At 43.7% G+C, this 21,202-nt stretch overlaps 1 protein-coding gene across 4 annotated transcripts in view; it reads right to left on the bottom strand.

Moving 5' to 3' along the window:
- VEPH1 (ventricular zone expressed PH domain containing 1) overlaps window positions 1-21,202 on the bottom strand; it is a gene marked incomplete at its 5' end in the record, with an annotated part of 221,011 nt that overhangs the window by 125,227 nt on the left and 74,582 nt on the right. For all 4 annotated transcript variants that reach the window (XM_081301834.1, XM_081301832.1, XM_081301833.1 and 1 more), the window contains one exon: window positions 2,937-3,157. In XM_081301834.1, the coding sequence (XP_081157960.1) occupies window positions 2,937-3,157 (221 nt within the window). The remainder of the gene's footprint in view (window positions 1-2,936; window positions 3,158-21,202) is intronic.

The raw sequence follows: 21,202 nt of genomic DNA, 5'->3' as shown, positions 1-21,202 counted from the left end.
TTGTCTGCACAAACAAGATCAATGCATTCCCAGTTAGGGCTGTTGCAGAGTTCTATGTGTGGAATTCCAGCAGCTAGGATTTAGGTCTAATCAGGCCAGAGAGACTTCAGTGGATGGTATCTGCTCTGGAGAGATTAGAACAACACCCCCTATGGCTGGGCAGATGCTGATCTCTGCTGAGAGTCTGGATCTCAGGTGACTCCTGAAAATTCTGATCAGAGGAGCAGGGAGCCCGCCCTCCACAAGTCTACCATGCTCTACTGCCCACAAATATAGCCTTCTTGGGCTCAGTCCCTGAGTGCAATCATGGATGCCTATTCAGTTTCCTGATCCTCTTCAGCTGGTCACGTTTGTCATCAGACTCAAAGTGAAACCAAATTGCACTCCTTTCAGTATCCCTGACTTGAATCCCCCTAGGTACAATAGCTGTGTCTTTTTTTGCTCACATTCTGCTAGGTACTCCCTAGGTTCTTGCCAGGACAGTATTGCAATTATTTGCTATGATGTCACAGGCTCCAACAACAGCAAGCTGCAGCATGGTTTCCTCAAGATAGCTCACTTCTCGGCTCTCCACTGCCAGCTGAGAAACAGAGCACTTTTCAAATACCAATTTGCTGTATAGTCTCTGGATCAGCTACATTCAGGCTGCTTTTCTTTTCTATAGGTTTTCCCCTTCTAGATTTGTTTGTTGCATTTCTCTTTTTGGGTTCTCCCTCCCCTCTGCAGTGAAGGGAGCTGCTACTGCTGTCTCAGATGGCTTGGCTCCAATGTACTCTTTCTTGTTCTTTGTTCAATGAACTCAACTTTCTGAGTATCTGTGAGACTCTGACTGTCCAACATTGAGTTTCAGTGAATTCCCCTTTTCCCCACCCTGCTGAGACGTGTACTCCTACTGCTTGAATTTGAGTCAAACCACTGGAAATGCAGCCTGCCATCTTGGATCCCTCCCTACTGATGCTTTTCGATGATGAGGATATGAGAGACTCCAGAGCTCCTGTGTTTCCTGGAAACTCATGACTTTGACTGCTGGGGAGCCAGGGAGAAACACCAGAGTCCAAGTTGCCCCCCTCCCACTTCTACTTGGTTCTCTTGAAGCCCTTGTGCTTTGGCATGGGCTATGCTCTGTACTTGTAGCACCATTTCTCCCCTTATCCAGGGAATTCTCATTCATCCTGCACAACTTAACCTAGTGCCTAAAGAAATGCCTGGCACCTGGAAGATACCCAAGAAATAGAAAATGAACTTAAATTTCACTTTCTTCTTCTTTTTTTGGGCAGGAGGGGGTGTGAAACATATTCCAATTTCCCAGCTGCTGGTGACTGAGCACATCTCTATTGCTCCACATCCTGCTGCATGCACTTCTGCCCCAATTCTGTGCATTTTGTGAACCCCTGGAGGGCAGAAATGGCAACTTGTGTCACTTAGGACTTTCAGGCTCTTTACCATGTGGCCATAAAATGCATTCTTTTGACTAAACATGCACTATTTTGTGAAAATGCTTCTCATGGCTTTAAAAATCCTTGTTTCATGCTAGAAATGCTTTATTCATTATTCCGGAACCTCACATATTTGGTGCTAGTCTCAGAGGGACCTTGCCTCAGCTCCAGTACTGAATACCTTCCAGTGCACAGCGTCTGAAGTCCCTCCTCCAACAGCTAGTCAGTATGTAACATTGAGAAGATGTTTAACCTATCCTGAGCCCTGTTTCTTCTTCTATGAAATAGGAATAATGATATCTGCCCTTCTTGCTTTGTAAGGTGGTCATGAGGATCTAATGAAATAGCATATTTGTTATTTTCAAATCTTTCTTTCTTCAAAGTTTAGCATAACAATATAAAATTACTTCCTCTTCTGTACAAGATCTTCCTTGCTTTTTCAAAGGCAATCTTAAAAGTCTGGTCCTGGGCATCATATTAACTTTCACTCTAAAATACCAGGCAGGCTGTCTCCAGTCCAGCCATATCATTAACAGCTCATTCACCACCATCATCAATAATTTTGTCTTGGCCAGCACCCCTGGACACTTTCCTGTCCTTCCCTCATTTGATCTGATTCCTGTCTCCTTCTTCCTGAGATTTTCTCTGTATGAGGCCAGAGTGAGCTTCCTGAAATGAATTCTGACCATAACCTGCCATACATCAAACTCCACAATGACTCCTCATTGCCAACATGATAAAATTCAAGTTTCTTGGGAAGTAACGTCCAGCCCACCATCCTCTGGCCCCTGCTTGCCTCTTCATCAGCATCTCCAAATGTTGCTTTTCTTGTAACATACACCTTAGTCATACAAAAATGATGCCTGTTTCTAGAAAGTTCCATGCTTTCTCACATGCTGCCCAAAAGACATCCTCATACAATCTGATTGTCTTTCAAGACTCAGTTCAAAATTTCACCTCTCTGAAAACCTTTCCTGAGCTCAACTTCCACCCTTCTTTCTTCCACGCAGAAATCAGTGTTTCCCACATCTCGATGCTCCCCACATTCTTTGAATCCACCTAAATTAGCACAATCTTCCAATTCTCTCTAGTTGCATCCTATAGTTATTTAAATATTTATTTCCTCTACCAGACAGTGAATGTGGTGGGCATAAGCAACAAGCCCTGTCTCTTTATGTTTGTCTTGTTTCTGCTACAAAGTAGATCATTATACAATGCTTATTGAAAAACAAGTGAGGGGGCTACATGACATTATTATTTGTAGTACATTCTTATTCCTTTACTGTATTTTGAAAACCTCTTAAAATCTTTTTGTTATATTTGGTTTCCAAAGATAGGAAAAAATCTGGCCAGTGCCCTAATCTACTTAGAAGTGACTCTCCTGAGACCTGGGCTTGGCTTTCCTTGGAAGCCTCAGAAATCCAAAAGAAAGTGCCTCCCTCTAAGCTCCCCCTCAGAGGTCCCGGAACCCATGGGATGGGCATTCAGGAGCCCACTCACCTGCCACTCCTGGCCCTGGAGGTTTCTAGCTGTTGGGAAAGGAGCCCAGCAATGGTGGCGAAGCTGTTGCTCATGCGGAAGATGTCTCTGCTCTGAGGGCCCAGGATGCCGGAGAAGGCCTCCGTGATGCGCCTGATCTCCAGAAGCAGGACATGGTGGGATGAATGCTCCGTGCTGGCCAGCTGGCTCACCAGGTACTGCAGGCAGCTCCTGGCTCTCTCCTGCCAAGAGCAACGAGGAAGGGAGCTTCTAATTTAAAAGAAAATTGGAATCTCATGGATAGCAGGTGACAATTCTACAGAAAGCCAACGGAAGCAGCTAGCTACAGCTAAATAAATTCTATTCACAGCTCCTCTGAATCAGTTTCTTGGAGATTTTACATTTCCCCTGCTGATTTTCCCCAGGAAAAATTCTTTTTTAAAAAATAAAACTTTGCCCCAATTGCTCTTTTCTTAAAAAAATATGCAAATATTCTTATTAGCCTACCTCACCAGGTCAAACCTCTCAAGCTCATTAATGTTCTGACCCCACACATATACCCCTCCCAGGTGGACTGGCTATTCCACCTGCATGGAGGAAGCACCTGCATGAGTCAGAAGTCGGCCACACACCCCTGTTGGGCAAGGTCTGCCTCCTTCCACAGTGTGTTATCACCCATCTGTTTATGTAAGTGTCTTTCAGCCTCCTACAGTTCTTAAATGCTTGATTGGATGAGTAGATTATTTTATCTGTCTTTAACTGAGTAACTCCCACAAGTAACTGAAATAAGTTCCTTCAAAGAAATTAAGGCAATTCTAATAACACAGATGAAAAGCAAAGCAAACAAAAATGCCAATTAGGAGACAAACATCTTTTCTTTTTTTATACTTTTTCTTTTTTTTTTGGAACCTTAGATTGAACCCAGGGTACTTTACCACTGAGTCACATCCCCAGTCCTTTTTATTTTTAATTTTGAGACAGTCTTTTTTTTTTTTTTCTTAAGAGAGAGTGAGAGAGGGAGAGAGAATTTTAATATTTATTTTTTTTTTTAGTTTTCGGCGGACACAACATCTTTGTTTGTATGTGGTGCTGAGGATCGAACCCGGCCCGCATGCATGCCAGGCGAGCACACTACCGCTTGAGCCACATCCCCAGCCCAGAGACACATCTTTTCAAACTCATCAGCCAATGTGATCTGATTCCACATGACAAGAATTTAGCCAAAATAATTCAAAATTATCAAAAAAGATGATTTGAAATGTAATCTGTGTTTAACAGAAATAACAATATATTATTAATAGGTAAATAATAATGATTCGAAGGATGGCTTATTTTTATCTTTCAGTTCACTTTTAAAATCTCAGTCTTTGTGTATATTTTTAAAATTCATAATGCTGGTGAATCAGAACATACATAACTATAAATAAATATATTTTGGAGGTTGAGACTCAAAATCCTTCTAATGGATGGGTGCACAGGTCTAAATCACTCTTGCATTTGGAATTTCCTTTTACCCTTTGTTCTTGCATGTAAAGTTTTAATTTCCTTCAGAGTAGACCTCCTGTCCCGCCTCCTCCGTAAGTGTCCCTAGTGACCCCCGGTGTCCGTGTTCCCACTGCAGGACCTTGTTCGGTGACTGATTGCATGTGATCCTGGGCTTCCTCTTGCTTTATTCACCAGCCAGACGCTGCAGGCCTGTGACCTGCCTGGGCTGGGCGCTGGGTGAGATGGGTAAGTAAGCTGTTCTGGCCTTGAGGGGCTCATGGCACCTCCTTTCACCGGAAACTCCAGCTGCTGTGCCTGTCCAGTCTCCTAAAGAGACCACTTCTCATTCAGCAGTCATCAGCCTGGCACAGAAGTGGGCCCGGAGATTCAACACCCAGTGTGTGTCTGTCTCAGTTCACTGATTTTAGCAAGCCTTGTGTGACAAAATGTGACCTTCAAAAGAAGTTTAGCAGCTGCCAAGGAATTCTGCGCTTTCCAAGAAATATTTACTTCGGGACAAATTGATTAAGTTGATTTTCAAAGATTTCATGTATGATCACACAGGTGCACAGCTCTTGGGGAAGTGAGATATATCTGCCAATCAATCTTTTAAAATTATTTTTTGAGCCCTGCTAGGGCACAATACCCTGTATTGGTGTGTGGTACAAAGGTTTGTGCTTTCACAAGCTGGGCAGCTAACTGAACAGAAATCTGTTTACTAAAGGACAACAGCATTAGGTAACTGAAAAATAAAGGTCCTTGGAATAAGTTCCTGACGGCCTGTTTCATACTTGAGCTCACATAGTTGTCAGGTTTTGCAGGATGCTCCTGGGTCTAATAGATTTTTGCAAGACATTTTTTTGCATACCATGTAAAGTCACGGTATGCAACACATCCCAGGGACTTTTTCTATTTTCTGTTTAAATGTAAAAGTGGGATATGGGGGTCTCTGTCATATATCAGGCCCATTCTAGAAGTTAGGAAAACAGCACTGAAGAACAAGAACAAAAAGTCCACTGTCCAAATGAAGCAGACAGAGAATAGGCTAAACACCTCTGTGAAATACAGAGCGTGCTGGCTGGAGAAGAAGTCCTCAAAGACAAGCAAAACTGGAGGGGACACAAGGGGAGTTAGGGTTAACCAGTGTCATCAGGCACACCCACAGAGGTGACATGGAGCCCAACAAGGTTTGAGAATTGAAGCCCAACATTCTCTGTAAGTTTGCAAAACAATTGCAAAAATCCTGCTGATACAGGGAGATAAGAGCAGGTAGGGACACAGGAGAAGTGACATTTTATTTGCTGTTTGTCCTACTGAGAATGTGATATCACATTTCAGGTAATTTCCTCAACTTTGGAATCAGATATTTCTTTCGTATTTTTAATAGACATTCCACCATCATTTCATTTTGTTGATCCAAAATATATATATATATATTCCTTTAATTTCATTGAGAGTCCTTCTCACTATAAAATCAGTGGTTCCTCCTCAAGGTGAGGGCGGCTGCTTATTTGCTGAAATCAACATAATTTTGAATGATCCTCTCTGGCAGCCAAATGGAACTGCAGGGAACATGAATCAGACTGTAGGAACAAGAAAAAAATATAACTAGGCAGGCAAGCCAACCTCATATTGTCTGTTCTGAGAGCTTGGAGCATATCCACGCCCCTCACAGGGGCAACAGGTGTGGTTTGGGATTAAAAAGTGTGGCGTTAGGGCAAGAAGGGGTTTAGGAGATTCCCATTCCTTTCCCTCCCGCAAGGCCTGTGGTATCTGGGGCCAGGGCTGCATTCTTCTGCTTTCAGTTGTCCCCAGGGGTCAGGCAGCACCTGCATGCTTTCACTGTGGCCCGACTCTCTCCCTGCTGACGTACATGTCTTACTCACTATTAAAATTATAACAGCTGACTCACAGAGAGCAGTGTGTCCAAGGGCCAGGCTCATTCTACAAGCTTTTAAGATAGCTACTCCTGCAACCCTGTACAAAGCACTACCATCACCGCCATTTTGGAATCAGGCTCAGATAGAAGGCTAACCTGCCAGGTCACAGATGCCCTTTCTGTCTCTGAAGCTGTACCCCGGCTGGCATGCCACCAGCCCTTCCCACAAACCTAAATCTACTCATGCACAAATCAGTCCACTCCTGTGCGCTGTGTCTCCTTCAACATCACAGTTTTGCAGTCCTTTTTATGTATATGTGTGATTTACTTACATAAGCATCATAAATACTCTGGAAACACAAAATAGGTCACCAGTTTTTAAGCCTTCTGGTTTCAGGACCCTTTTACCTTCTTCAAACTTATTGAAGCCTCCAAAAGGGTTATCTGGGTTATATCCACTGATACTTACCATACATGAAATTCTAATTGAAAAATTAAAAGAATTATCAGACAAGAAACCTAGTGCATGTTAAACACATGACATGTTTCAAGAAAAATAACATTTTCCCATACAAGAAATTAGAGCAGTGATATACCTATACATTTTTTGCAAGTATTACAACCAAACTCAATTAGTGGTAGTTTTCTTGAAGGTTAGTTGCTATGTACAACATTAATTAACTTTTTTCCTCATCTTACATTAAAAGTCACTGTCTATCTTGCATTTTGTATGAATCTTTTTTTTTTTCTTTCTGTGCATGCTTTTGTAAAATTAACCAACATTGACCACATTAGTCATTTGGCAAAATCATGGTTCACCAAGTTGGGTGTGTCTCCCAAATGTGAACGCTTTGCTCATTGATATCACCACTCATCTTGTCAGGAAAGTCTTTAAACACTGGGATAAACATAGCCATACAGTCAGTGCGTGGCACAGCCAAAGCACAGTCAAGTGTTTCCCTTTCTGGGGCTGAGATGACCCCTGAGCAGAGCCCTGAGTGCTGTGGCCTCCTGTTCTTCCTGCCTGGGTCCCGACTTATCACTGATCACTGTGCTTGTTCCCATGGAGGCTGGGGGCTCCTGCTTCCTTTCCCTGCACCACCCCATGTGGGTGGTTCTCAGACCTGGCTGTAAGACTAAATCGTGAAATCCCTTCCCCATCCCTGTTTAATTGCCCTGACATGGGTGCGGTCCGGCACAGGAATTTTTATATCTCTAATTAAATTCTCATGTGCAGAAGGGTTGAAACCACTAATCCAAGTAGCGTCCTAAATCTCTGAAAAATTTGAGAATTTTTCATTTTAGGAAATGTGGATTTGTCCCCATAATTCATACTTTTCTCTCCTCTGTCTTCAATCAATTTATAAAAGAGTAATAAAAAGTATTTTTAATACGTTTGATTGCCTGAATTAAAAAAATGTCTTAGTTTCTGGGTGTCTGCTCTTCTTTGTTTAAACATTTTATTTCTTCACTGCTCAACTCTTTGAAGTCCCCACTAACTCCAAAGAGGCAGCAGTAGGTGCGGTTAGAAGTATAAAACAAACAAGCTTTCTCAGTGGGGCTTGACCAGGGCACATGGGCTCTGCATAGGACCTTCAGAAGTCCAGGGTGCTAACCTCCTTGAGGGCATTTTTCCAGGAGTGTCCCTCTCCCATGACACCACCCAGAGCTGGAAGGGTGGACACTGGTCCCTCCTCTCACCACAGTTCTTCTTTGGTTTTGAGAGACAAACTCTTTAATGTAGCTGAGATTTTTCTGGATTTTAATCTTGAAAGTCCCTTGTCATGGGAACCCCATCACCATGGTTTGTGTCCCCAAAGGTCTAGGTGTTAAGGCTTGGTCATCAAGGGTGAGGGGTAGTGGGACTGTTAGGAGGTAGGGCTTGGGGTCATTCGGGGTGTGCCCTCAAAGGCTATCATGGGATTTCAGCCCCCTGAGTCTCTCTCTTTGCTTCCTGGCTCATGATGTAAACCGTTTTGCTTTGCTGCACTCCATGGCCGTGATGGACTGGCTCTCCACAGGCTCTAGGCAATGAAGCCAAGCGATCATGGACAAACTGTGAGCCAAAATAAACCTTTCCTCTTTATAAGCTAATTATGTTAGACATTTTGTTATAGCAATGGAAAACTGACTAACGCATTCATCAATCATGGGGTGGGCAAAGCACGACTGTGGGGTGATAGTAAATTACTTCAGCTCTGGGAAATCTGTGTAATAGATTCATGGCAGGTGAACTGAGGATACATCACTTTATATACCTCTCTCTTTAGTCATGGAAAAAAATGTGTGTGTATGTGTGCACATGTGTGCTTATATACATACCACACATATCACACACATAGCTATTTGTCACTGTCACACTGAAGGAGGGGGTAATGAAGCACTGCTTCTCAGAGAAGCACAGGGTGAGGTTCTGCAAGCCTCTGGTCATAACCTCTTCTTATGCTTCTGTCTAAGGGCTTCTTGTCCAGTGCATGCTGAGGATTAAACTGAGCTCCCAGCAGTGCACCTTACATGAAGCACGAAGCACATCTACCATGGACGTTCCCTAGGGGCCCTGGCAGTCCTCTTGCACTCAGGAACACAAAAGAGCACTTCAGCAGTACACATGGGTGGCCCTTCAAATAGCAAAGTCACTAAGAAAAGGAAAGACACAGAGATGAGAAAGTGGTGCTGAGGCCACAGAAAGAGTTGGCTTTCTACAGCACCAGAGGGGACAGCACGTTGCACGTCACCTTGTCTATCTGTAGCTGGGAAAATCCTTGCCCACTCTGCTCCTGTCTGTGAGGGACCATGGAAGCATCATGGTGTTGGCTCAAGGTTACAGACGCCTCAGTGAGCAGGTGAATTTGCAAATATGAAATCACTGAGGCAGGTAGAAGATAGACAGACAGATTATAGATTGTAGATAGATATAAATGAATAGGTGGGTAGGCAGACCAATTGATGGACAAATCTGAGATCTTTGTGGTTCTCCTATAAAAGGAAAGACATTCCACATGTTAAGATGGGACTTTCTATGAAGCCATTGAAACCATCCCAGAGAAATACAAGTTCAGTTTGATTTATCAGCTTAATTCAGAGCACGTAAAAAATTTGAGTTTACATCTCCTACACGTCTTCCAGTTCATCTCTCTTCAACTTTCCACTGTGGGTAGATTTTCTTATTGCCTTTACACTAATTGGACTGATGTTTCATTGGTAAACTTCCATATATTCAAATCACAAGACTCCTGGCTGTTTCCTACCCACATCTTAATTCTCTGCATTACAGATTGTGTGTGATGTGACCCAACTCAGATGTGCGGATTGAAGAGGGGGGACAGATACTTGCTTTCACTCTGTATAGCAGAATAAGAAATCTGTGAGTGGCATTAACATATTGAAATATTTTTCTTTTTATTTCTTGATTTTCCCAATAAAGCACAATAAAAAAAGACACTTGAATAATGTCATTTTTGAAAAGAAAGGATCCATTTGGTTTGAGACAGTAAAATTACAGAACTGCTTGAGTGTGGATGTGGTTTGTGCCAGGATTGTGGTCTTCAAAGAGACTGTACTGAGAGGTGATGGAGCCTATAAGACATGGGGCCCAGTGGGAAGTGATTAGGTCACAGGGCCTCACCTTCAGAAAGTATTAGTGCAGGTCTCAAGAGTGGGTTAGTTGACTCTTGCTACTATGGAAGCTGAGAAGTCCTGGTTGCAGTAGGACTGAGTTGCTACAAAGCAAGGCTGCCCCACATATCATATTTGACCTCCTTCGTACCCATTTCTATCAACACTTTGATGCCACCTGCCATGTTGGCCCAGCAAGAGGCCCTTGCCAGGTGCAGCTGCTCCATCTTGAACTTCCTTGCCTCCAGATCTGTGAGCTAAATAAACCAGTCTCAGGTATTTTGTTACAGCGTCATCATGAGAAAGCAAAGGAGAAAATTGTTGAGAGCCACAGCCAGTCGGAATGGCCCCTGGCATTTTGCCAGAAGTAATGGTTGAAAGGTGAGGCATTAAGATGATGCTGGATTGAAACAGGTTGTGTATTCAATTGTATATAGACCCCTGCTGTTCGCCTGGGGAGCCCGCTACTTTGGAGTTCCGGCGGGGATTCCTGGGGAGTTCTCGTTGGTTGGTAAAGTTCCAGTGGAGGGAGTTGGTGTGATGTGCCTGAGAGGGCCGCGTGGGTGGCGTTTGGGAGAGTTCCCAGGGAGTGTGCATGGAGTGCTGTTGGAGTTCAGGCAATAAAGTTTCCTGTTTGAACATACAAGTGCTTTGTGGCAGCTGGGTGATTTGTGCCCAGCCAGACTGCGGCAGAAAATTATCTGCTTATCTTTTATAATGGGTTCAGATATCTCTGGATAAAACAATTAAGATTATGAATTGAAGATGTTTTAATTTTGGAGCTGGCTGTGTCTTGGTTGTTATCTGTGACCGCTCCTTAAAGGAGGCCCCTGAGGTCTTTTTGCTTCATTACCTGCATTAATGATTCAACTTCCATTAGGAGCAGATGCTTTCCAGCAGGGAAGGCCTTTGGCTATGGCAGCCTTTCCTCCCCTCCTCCTCCTCTTGCACCCTTGTAATGGTTGATTTGACATGTCGACCTGATTGAGCTAAGGGGTGCCCGGATAGCTGGTAAAGCATGTTTTCTGGGTGTGGCTCTGAGGATGCTTCTGGAAAAGGTTAGCATTTGAATCATCAATGGGATAAAAAGGATCCACCATTGCCAGTGCGGGCTGGCATCATCCCATCTGTTGGGACCATGTGAATAGAACAAAAGGACAGAAGAAGGGAGAATTCTCTCTCCTTCTCTTTGAGGTGAGATGTCCTTCTTCTCTTGCTCTTGATACAGAAGGTCCTAGTTTTTGAACCTCTGGACTCCCAAATTTAACCTCAGCAGCCCTCAGCTCCGCTCTCTGGGTCTCAGGCCTTGGAACTAGGCCTGAACTGCACCACTGGCTTTCTTGGTTGTCCAGTTGTCCCATGCTGTGGGACTTCTCATCTTCCATAGCAGCAAGAGTCAATTGCCATAGTAAATCTCCTCCTAAATAGCTACATCCACTTGTCCTATTGGTCTGTTTCTCTAGAGAACCCGAAAAGAACTCCTGCGTACTTTTGCAAACTAATTCAAATGTCACCTCTTTAGTGAAGTTCTCCCTGATTCTTCCAGCCAAAGTTGGTTGCCCCATGGCTGTGCCCCTCAGCCTCTGGTCCTACCCTCACTGTAGCCCTGACATGCCCACCTGCAATATATGTGCCAGGTGAGCTTCATTTCCCACTGTGCTTTGCAAAGTCTGCACCACACCAGACTCGTCTTTGGACCCACAGTGCCAGTGTACTTCCTGGCATCTGGCAATATTTATTGTTATGGAAGATCACCCCCTATCACTCCTGCACAGAGCTCTGGAACTGAGGGTGGGAAAGCCTGAAGCCCTTCAGAAAAATAGCACTTTTTACTTCTCTACTTCTTTTTGAGGGTGGCTGCACAGGTGGATTTATTTGATTTTAATTTTTGGCATGGCTGGCTTTATGGTGAGACAAACTTGGGGTGATTTCTACCCCTGGTCTTTATTGGTTGTATAATTATCAGCATCTTCTTTAACCATTTTGGGCCTCAGTTTCTGCATTGGTAAATTGGAGCTAGCAGTCCAGTGGCGGATACTTCAGATCACCTGTTTGCAGTCGCATCTCACTCTGTCACATCTGCCTTACCAGTAGAACCCCACCCTGCTATAAAGAGAAAATGATAGCTACCCAACTCCTGAAGGAGGGGCTGAGTTTATGACCTAATCCTGGATGACTGGACCTGAGGCGAAGCTTTCTGGGGTGGGAGATTGCTGGAAAATACCACACCCCAAACAAAAGGAAATAGGACGTGCCTTTTTTCTTCAAGTAGACTTGCTGGATCTGCATGTACTGCCTGGGTCTGGGGTGGCAGGCATGAGGGACAATGTCAGGGAGCCAAGTCAGATATACTGAGGATGGCAGAGAGGGAGGGAGAGAGCCTTGTCACCAAGGGTCCTTCAAGATGTGTGGCACTCCCAGCAAACCTTGGACCCACTCTGTCTTCCAGGTCTGTTGGGATAGGAGGTGATAATACTCCTCCTGCTGTTACCAGAATCTATCATGATGTGAGGAATAAGGAAATGATACCTACGAAGGACCTGGCATGGAGCCATTGGTTAAAAATGGTGGCAATCAAGAACGGAAGTATTGGGGAATAAAATGCAGCAAACTAGGTTATATGCAAGCACAAACATGTCAGAGGGAACCCCATGTTATGCCTGATCACAATGCACTAATAAAAACACAAGTAAAAAATGGCAGCAACCAATCATAGTATAAGCATTATTTCAATAGGATCTGATGATCCCAGAAATATCAATGAAGGGAAAAAAATAAGTTATTTGATAAAGCCTGAGTATTTTATTATAAAGATTATTGTCTTCATTGCCAGGCATGTTACCTGGCACATAGGAAATACATTTTAAAATTTCAATGATATTTTTTTCACATAAGAACATGTGTGCTACATATGACAAATATAAAAATGTCTGTAAGTATGGAAACAGAAAATTCTCAACGGCATGCAAGGCATCTGTGAGCAACTCCTTCTCCACTTCCCTTCCCCCAGAGAGCTCCCTTCAGTGACACCAACTTTCAGTTTTAAAAGCCATTTTTAACTAGTGGGCCTTGCTCTGGAAGAGGTAGAAGTCTACCTACCAAAGGCATGTCATTCTTGGTTCTATTATACCAGAGGATTTTTTTTTTTTTTTTTTTTGGCCATGGTTGGAGGGGCAAGATACCCGGGATTGAACTCAGGGGTACTCGACCACTGAGCCACATCTCCAGCCCTATTTTGTGTTTTCTTTAGAGACAGGTCTCACTGAGTTGCTTAGTGCCTCAACGTTACTGAGGCTGGCTTTGAACTAGAGATCCTCCTGCCTCAGCCTCCCAGGCCACTGGGTTTACAGGCGTGCACCACTGCACCTGGTACAGAAAGGCTTTTGGTACCTCTGTGCAGAGTATAAGATGTTAACCTTTCAAATGACATTTCAAATAGTCTCCCTGACTGTGGGGTTAGAGTTACTTTCCTTAGAAAACGTAGAACCATGAAGTCACTAAACATTCTAGCCCTGCTCTCCTGAGCTGGATGTCAGGTGGCACCATCCCAGCCACAACAAGGCCTCCCTGAACCACACCCACACTGGACACATGTGGCTCCCCTCAGCAAAGTAGAACTGGAAGCAAAGGAGGTGGGAGTCCACTGCTCAGATGCCGGTTCCTGTGAAAAATTTTCTTTGAGTAAATATCAGCCCAACAATTCTACCTTCAGGGAGCGGAGAGGCCACAGCAGACAGGAAGTGCACGGCTGCAGTGTGGCAGCTCACAGCGCAGCTCAGATGCTCTCCCTGAGTTGGATTTGGCGCTATGGTGACCAGTCACAGAACTGGAACAGGTGACTTCATCCTCCATGCCTCAAAGCAGCGTCTGAGCAGTGCCTGCCTCAGAGTGGCTGTGAGGACTCAGTGGGACAGAGCATGAAGCACTGTGGATGATGCCTGGCAGTGACATGCTAGACAAATCCATCTGTCATGACTCAAGTCAAAAGTCCTAATGTGGAAGTCTGTGAGCTATCAGGAAAACTAAACCCAGCCATCTCGGAAGCCCTGTGTCCCTTCGTTTTTCTCAGTTCTTTCACTTTGTGACTTAGTCCTAGAAATGCCCCAACCCAAACCCAACTCAGTATAAGTACCTGGGGATCAGTGTCACAGTAACCTGAAAATACACTTTCCTGGAAATGAAAAATCTCAACAATTTACCAAGAAAGCCAGTTTCCCTTTTAAAAAAAAATCATTGATTGAATCAAAACATACAAGCTTGTTTTCTTAGTGACCTGAACTCAGTTTTAAATCATTAATTACAGCTACTCAGATCATTAACTACAGATATTTAAATTGTTTTCTCCTTGCAACAATTTCTTAGTCTTTTTCAATCTATTTCTGTTTTGGAAGTAAAAAAAAATGCTATTATAACAATTTTAATTCTGCAAAAAGTTGCTGTTATTAAAGCAACTTTTTGGCAAGCCAAAAAGGCAAGACAGCAAGGGCCAAACTGTCCAGTAACCTATAAATTCCAAAATAATTCTGCAATTAATAAATTGCATTTTATGCTCTTCTGACATTAAAATATCAGCATAAAATATATATAAAATGCTTGCAAGTAAGGTAGACATCAAATGTTAGTTTATTATTCAAAAGCGAACAAAAGAAAATATGTTTTTAAACAGAATCCCAAGATGTCAACTACTAAAATGCTTTGTGTGTGTGAGTATGTGTGTGTGTGTTTGTGTTTGTGTGTGTGTAACAAAGTAGAGAATAAACTAACAGAAACTTTGCTACTCTCTCTCTCTTAGGTAAATAATCCTCCAATTGGGAGCTGATTATTAAGATGTCTCAATAGCCTATTTCTCTCATCACTTGGTCCTGCTCAATGTTTCCAATGTCATGTTGGGGTAATTGAACATATTTTTTTCTACCCATTGATGATATAAACTGCATTAGAATGGCAACATGTTTACATATCCTAAATGGCCATTTAGGGAAATGTGAAAGGAAGACACCTCCACCCTTTATTATTTGTGATTCTGTTTGCATGCCTGGGAGCAGTCTCTATGGGCACTTGGAGAGCAATAAATCATGCCAGTGAAAACTGCTGTCTGGGCAAACATTCTTAAAAAATATATCCAGTAATAAAAGTAAGAAACAGCTGATGGAAACAGATGTATCCTTTGTTTTGCATGAACTTCAAGTTTTGTAACCTGGCAAAAATTAAATATGAATTGAACCTTGTTCAGTTCTAAGCATTTGGCAGATGCTGATGTGAGTGCCGCGAGTGTGGGAAGCTCTGGGGGGACAGTGCTGTGTTTTTAGAGCAATTGGGGATCAGACTTACTTAAGGGGGAACTTATTATGTCTTTTTTAAAAGATGTTTGAATGAAATTGAGGATATGAATAGGAAACCTGAGCATGGAAGCTGGATTAACTCTATGCCCATGCTACCTGCAACAATAAGGAAACAAAGTACAGTGTGTCTTCCCTTGGATTGATTTTTTTTTTTAAAGGGAAAAACTCTGGACATGGTCTGATGTCAAATAAATTTTCCTGATTTAAAATTACCTTTCGCCAAAGAGCATTCAATGTGAGCAGCTGATGTTTCAAAACCCATATCCCTCTTTCTATTTGTGCTGAGTTTATTTTCTAGCATCTTTTCATTACATTGACCCCCCCCCCCAATACTTACACATCTTAAAGCCCATCTAATTTGAACTTGGAAATGGTGTCGCTTTGTGGATTGAGAAAAGATTTAGAGGTTCTACAGTTCAGATTTACTTTCTAAAAACTAGGAGCTTGGGAACATAGCCTCTTAAAGGTAAATCTTTTGTGTACGCTCAAGGGACCCAGAATGAATCAATTTGAGCCAGAATTTCTTCTCCCACCGAGCATGGGCCCTTCATGTAAATAACCTCTCATTGATTATCCCAAACAATGGTCCCACTATTTCTTTTGCATCAATTAAAGAAACTTTTTGAAAGACCACTGAAGACTTAGCATTGAAAAACTTCTAGAGAACTCAGAGCAGCCCATCTTTAATTACCCAATTGATTTGTTTAGCAAACGTGTTGTAATCACTGAGTGAGAGAAAAGAGGAACCACAGCCCTTCTAGGCCAATCACGGAACTGTTTTGAGGAAAGATGTTGTTGTTGGTCCAAACAGAAAAGATGGGGAGAAGGAAGAAAGACAGAAAGAAGGCAGAGAGAGAGAGAGAGAGAGAGAGAGAGAGAGAGAGAGAGAGAGAGAGAGAGAGAAGAGGATGGTTGTATTTAAAACTTTTGCCAGGAAAAAATAAGTACCCGTCTCTTTGGTTCCATGGAAAAAGGAGCACTATGCTAAAATTTAACTCAGCTGAACTGTATATCAGCTACAATTGGACTTTCCACAATTTACTTATTACTTGACATTATTTACTCATTACATAATTAGATGCAAGTTACCTACTTATTTTCAGAAGAATGAGCCAGAATGTTTTACTCATGGTAGTTGAAATATAAATCCTAAATTATGAGTTAGACAGAAATATTTGGGTATTATTTTATTACTTGCAGGGGAGAATTAAATGGAAAATGCATTTTGCAAAGTATAAACCTAGTTCCTTCCCACTGATCCCTACAACTCTCCCTTCCTTTCTTCCTGGATTTCTTTTTCGTTTTTTTGGCAGGGTTGTTTTGTAGCAACTGTGTTTCATTGTGAATGGCTTTAACTGTTTTCTGAAAGGAAGATGAATAAATGAGTGAGTGAAATCAATCAAGCAGCACAGCCACCTATCGATATGTCCTCTGTGAGGGAGACGGAGTCCATGTGTCTTGTCTTTGAGATCATCTTGCTCCCTGAGATGAGGAAGGCAGATTATATTAGGGAACTTTGTAATTTTGTAACTGCCGACCCCTCCAGTCTGACTGTATCTACTAGTCCTGATGGTCGGGGAGCTTCTGTAGTTTGAATGTCTGTCCCCTGCCAAAGTCATGCTGAAATGTAGTTGCCATGGTAACAGTATTAATACAGGGGACCTTCAAGAGACCATTAGGTTACGGGGGGCTCAGCCCTCATGACTGGATTGGGGCCCTTCTCTCAAGAGTGGGTTCCTTTTGAAAGGATGGGCTTGGACCCATTTGTCTATCTCTTACCCTCTCTTGTCCTTCCACTGTGGGATGATGCAACAAGAGGTCTCATTGGATGCAGATCCATTGATCTTGGGCTTCCTGGCCTTAGAATTGCCAGTCAATAATTTCTGATCATTACAAATCACGCAGTCTGTGATACCTGGTTGCAGGTGGGCTCTGGGACGCATTTGCATGAGGAAAGGGAAGCTGGATGAGACAGGGTCAATCACTGCAGGAGAAAGAGGAGGAAGGAAGGGTCACGGGGAATGTGGACAGAGTAGTCTGACCCAGAGACCTGAATGAACATCAGCCACACTTAGAAAATATAGATGTTAGCAAGGAAATTCTTAAGGGTTGCTCAGCTCAATTTACTAATCTCAAATAACCACTGTGTCTTCATTGACTTTAGATTGACTTGTTTCTTAAAAGAAGCCAGTGGACATCAAGGTATTTTTCTCAGTGTAATTTCTTACATGTTCCCTGCGTGTTTTCACAGTCCCTCTGGCCAACACCAGGAGCTATAATGTGAACATTTCAGTGTGATGGTCCCCGCCTGCTGCTTAGCCAACTGTAAGTATGTCTTTTCCTGTGGGGCTGTCGTTCAGACCCCACAAAGCAATACTAAGCTCCCAACTCAGTATAAAATAAATTAAGGCTTAAAATTTATGATAAATAATGAAGAAGCTGAAATGCAAGTATCAGTAGGAAACAGCACAGTACTGGCCTGGCACCAAGGTTCTTCAGCTTTCACATGCTCTCTTCCTGTTTTTTGAGAGTACAAAGATAGTAGAACCTTGTATCGTGGTGACACTTCTCTGTGGGACCCTGCAGGGTGTTGGGATTGCTTCCAGATCCTCACAATAAACCAAGTAAATTTAAATCTACAAAATCAAAGCTCGAGCAGTAGGTGAGTCTTGTACGTACTCCCTCTGATATCTGTGTGAAACTGTGGATTAGAAGCACCCCTCCACAGGGTGGATGGAGAGAGGGGTGCTAAGCGCGCCCACAGGAAGTAACTCGTCTTGCCCAGAGTGGGGCATTTCCAAGAGAATAAACAATAAAGCCCTGCTCAACAACAGAGTGGATTCATTAAGCTCAGCATCCCTGCAGTACCTTGCACACAGCAGGTGTGAGATAAATGCTCATAAACTCTATAAATAAGTAAAGATTTATATTTCCTGGGCTCCTATTTACCCTAGCACTGCCAAAGCTGATAATTTATAAAGTGTATTGATTATTTGCTTTGAGATAAATGGATCTTTCAGAGAAAGCTACGAGAGTGTGGCTGCAGACCAAATGCATGTCATCGCACGTGGTTGCACAAGTGTGGCCTCGTCTGGCTCTCCAGATGAGGGCCGTGGGCTGGATCCCAGGGAGCGCCACATCCTTCACATCCACGTGCCTGCACACCACGCAGGGAGCTTGTCACCTTGCAGATTCTCATCCTAGTCCTTGGTGACACACAGTGCTACTGGTCTGAGGACCACACTTTGGGCACCACATAGGAGACAGAGCAACAGAACCTGGAAACCAGTAGCCACAGCTGAGGACTGGAACCCAGTGTCTGTGTTCATCCTGTCCCTCCTCACATACAGCCTGCCATGTCATGAGATGGCATCTACTGGTGCAAGGCCCGGGTGTGCAGCCAAGTTCCAGTCTCTATGTACGGAGTGGCCAGTATCTGTGGGCCACCTGCTATGGCCCGGTCCTTGGACAGGCAATGCTAGGGACCTGAGGAGGTCCTTCCTTCAGAGTGCTCACTGGCTGGGAGTGGGCATATTCACTTGCTAAACAAATGGAAAGCAAATGTACCCAGAAGACCAACACGTGCTACACTGCTGCAGATGTACACTCTGGAATGTTCAGACCTGGGCAGATCACAATGGCCTGGGGCAGCTGCTAAAATGCCTTTGTCTTGGGTTGAGCTCCCCAGACACAGACAGACCCTGAAATGAGGTAAGTGAAAAATCATTCATTTGGAAACAGCAGAGAACCAGTAAGGGAATGGAAGAGTGGGAAAAGGAGGGAAGCAGAACTTTCTGTTTCCTAAGAAATTCAGAGGGAAGTTTATCTCATTTGAGGGGTGAGGGAGTGGGGGTATTGATGGCCCAATTCCCACACTGGTTGCAGGGGGCTAAAGGCAAAGGGTGGAGAAGTAATTCTTCACATGTGCATAACAGCTTGAGGAGCTGGGGAAGGCCATGAGGCAGGGAGGTACAGATGCTGGTAGTTGGAAATAGCAGAGCGATGTAGGTCTGCGGGCTGGGGGCAGGACTAGGACTGCTGTCTCAAGACAGCGGCAGGATCTGAGCTGGAATGAGCAACTACCTCACCCTCTTCACCCCAGCTGCTGTCAGTGCAGTCTCCTCTCTGGGTTAATTCACATTTGGCTCATGGCTCAGAAGGGAACCCACTAATTTTTAAAGGCACTTTCTGTTCTCTTTGGGGGTGGCACATGCCAACTTCCCTCACTGACACCAGTGTAAGAAAGCCAGATGGTCCCCTCTGAAAAGACCATCCAGGGGGCTACTCTACAAAGGTGCAGGGACCAGGCTGCCCATTTGGGGCTCAATGTCAGGAGAGACAGATCAGGCAAACACCCTTCAACCTGCTCTTCAGCATCCTGGGGATTGTCAAGCTCACAGTCATAGGGGAAGCAGGGCCCTTTGTGGACTGGGTCAACTGGGCCCAAACAGAGTTGATAATTACAGGCTTTGTTGAAAATTGTTGCAACATCAAACTTTGGTAACCATTACTTACTATTCTGCAGTTTCAATTGTTGGAGGGGACTGTTTGTCCTTTCACAGGCTCTTGGGTTTTGGGGGAACTCTGGGGTACATGGGATCACATTAACATATCTGCACTATGAAGGAAAAAATTTTTTTTCCTAGACCACTTAGAGTAGAGAGAGAAGGAAGCAAACAGGAACTATCTGCTAATGAATGTGAGACTCCATGATTGGCCCCAGTCCGCATCCTGCCCACCTCTCTCCTCCTACCACCATTTATGCTGTGCTCTAAGTATTCCTCAGGTCTGCAGAAGACCCAACACCTTCCCAGGGGATGGCTCCTCTAAATGAGGTGCTTTCTGCAGATCCCCTCCCCTTCTTCCCCAACAGGCCTCTATTACCCTATAAGCCCCACTTATAACACCCCCAACCCCATGAAGGACTAGTTCCTTCTTCCTTGTTCCAGTTCACAATTCAGAAATAGCAAGTGCTGAGTTAAATTCTAATATCTGTACATCTTCCTCACCCCCATTCCCTGGGAGCTCCTCTAGGTCAGGGGTCCCATCTTGCTCTTCTTTGTGTGCCGATTACCAGCGCTGGGTCTTGAACCCAGAAAGGATCAACAAACTCAGCCCTATATAATTGAGGGAGGGAGGATCAGGAATAAGGGCACTCTTATCTGAAAGTACAGTTTATATATACTTGGAGTCATTTTGTTTTCTTTACACTTTGTTAGAGATTTAGTGTTAGTATTATTGTTATTTTTTTTTTTTTTGGAGGGGGTACCAGGGACTGAACTCAGGGCACTCAACCGTTGAGCCACATCCCTAGCCCTAGTTTGTATTTTATTTAGAGACAGGATCTCACTGAGTTGCTTAGCGCCTCGCTTTTGTTGAGGCTGGCTTTGAACTCATGATTCTCTTGTCTCAGCCTCCCAAGCTGCTGGGATTATAGGTGTGCGCCAATGCACCCAGCTAAGTGTTAGTATTATTAATAGTTAGCATGGAATATTTTTATGTTATATAAAATACTAGTTATCTTCATTTTAGAAAAAAGAATAACTTCCCCAATTGATGATAATTTTGAGGTATTTTAAGTGCCAGCCAGCTAGGAAAATGAGTCCCTGGCCATTGAGCCTACTAAAGTCTTAACTCAATTTCTCGTCTTTGGGGAAACTGTGGTCCAAGCACAGTTTCTTGCCCTTGAGGAGTGACCCCAGATTCTTTAGTCTTGATTTGCAAGGTAAGGTGGGAACTGTCCCCCAAGCTCCCCTTACACAGGATGTTTTCCAGCCACAGGATGCGCAGAGCTCTGCTTCTCAGTTGCCTTTTTCATTCTTTTTCCTTTTCCTCCCCAAAGTGTTTTTGTAGGCCTGCCGGATGCCACAGAAATGCGACCTGGGCAAAATGTGTGTCACTTCTTTATTTGAAAAGTGTCCACAACTCTGAGCCCAGAGAGGATGTAATTAACACGTCCTGAGGCC

Source organism: Spermophilus citellus, assembly GCF_964194105.1.
Source record: "Spermophilus citellus genome assembly, chromosome: 7".
In the NCBI taxonomy this organism is placed as follows: domain Eukaryota; kingdom Metazoa; phylum Chordata; class Mammalia; order Rodentia; family Sciuridae; genus Spermophilus; species Spermophilus citellus.
Note: the sequence above shows the minus strand (reverse complement) of the source record. Positions and strands in the feature narration are given on the sequence as shown.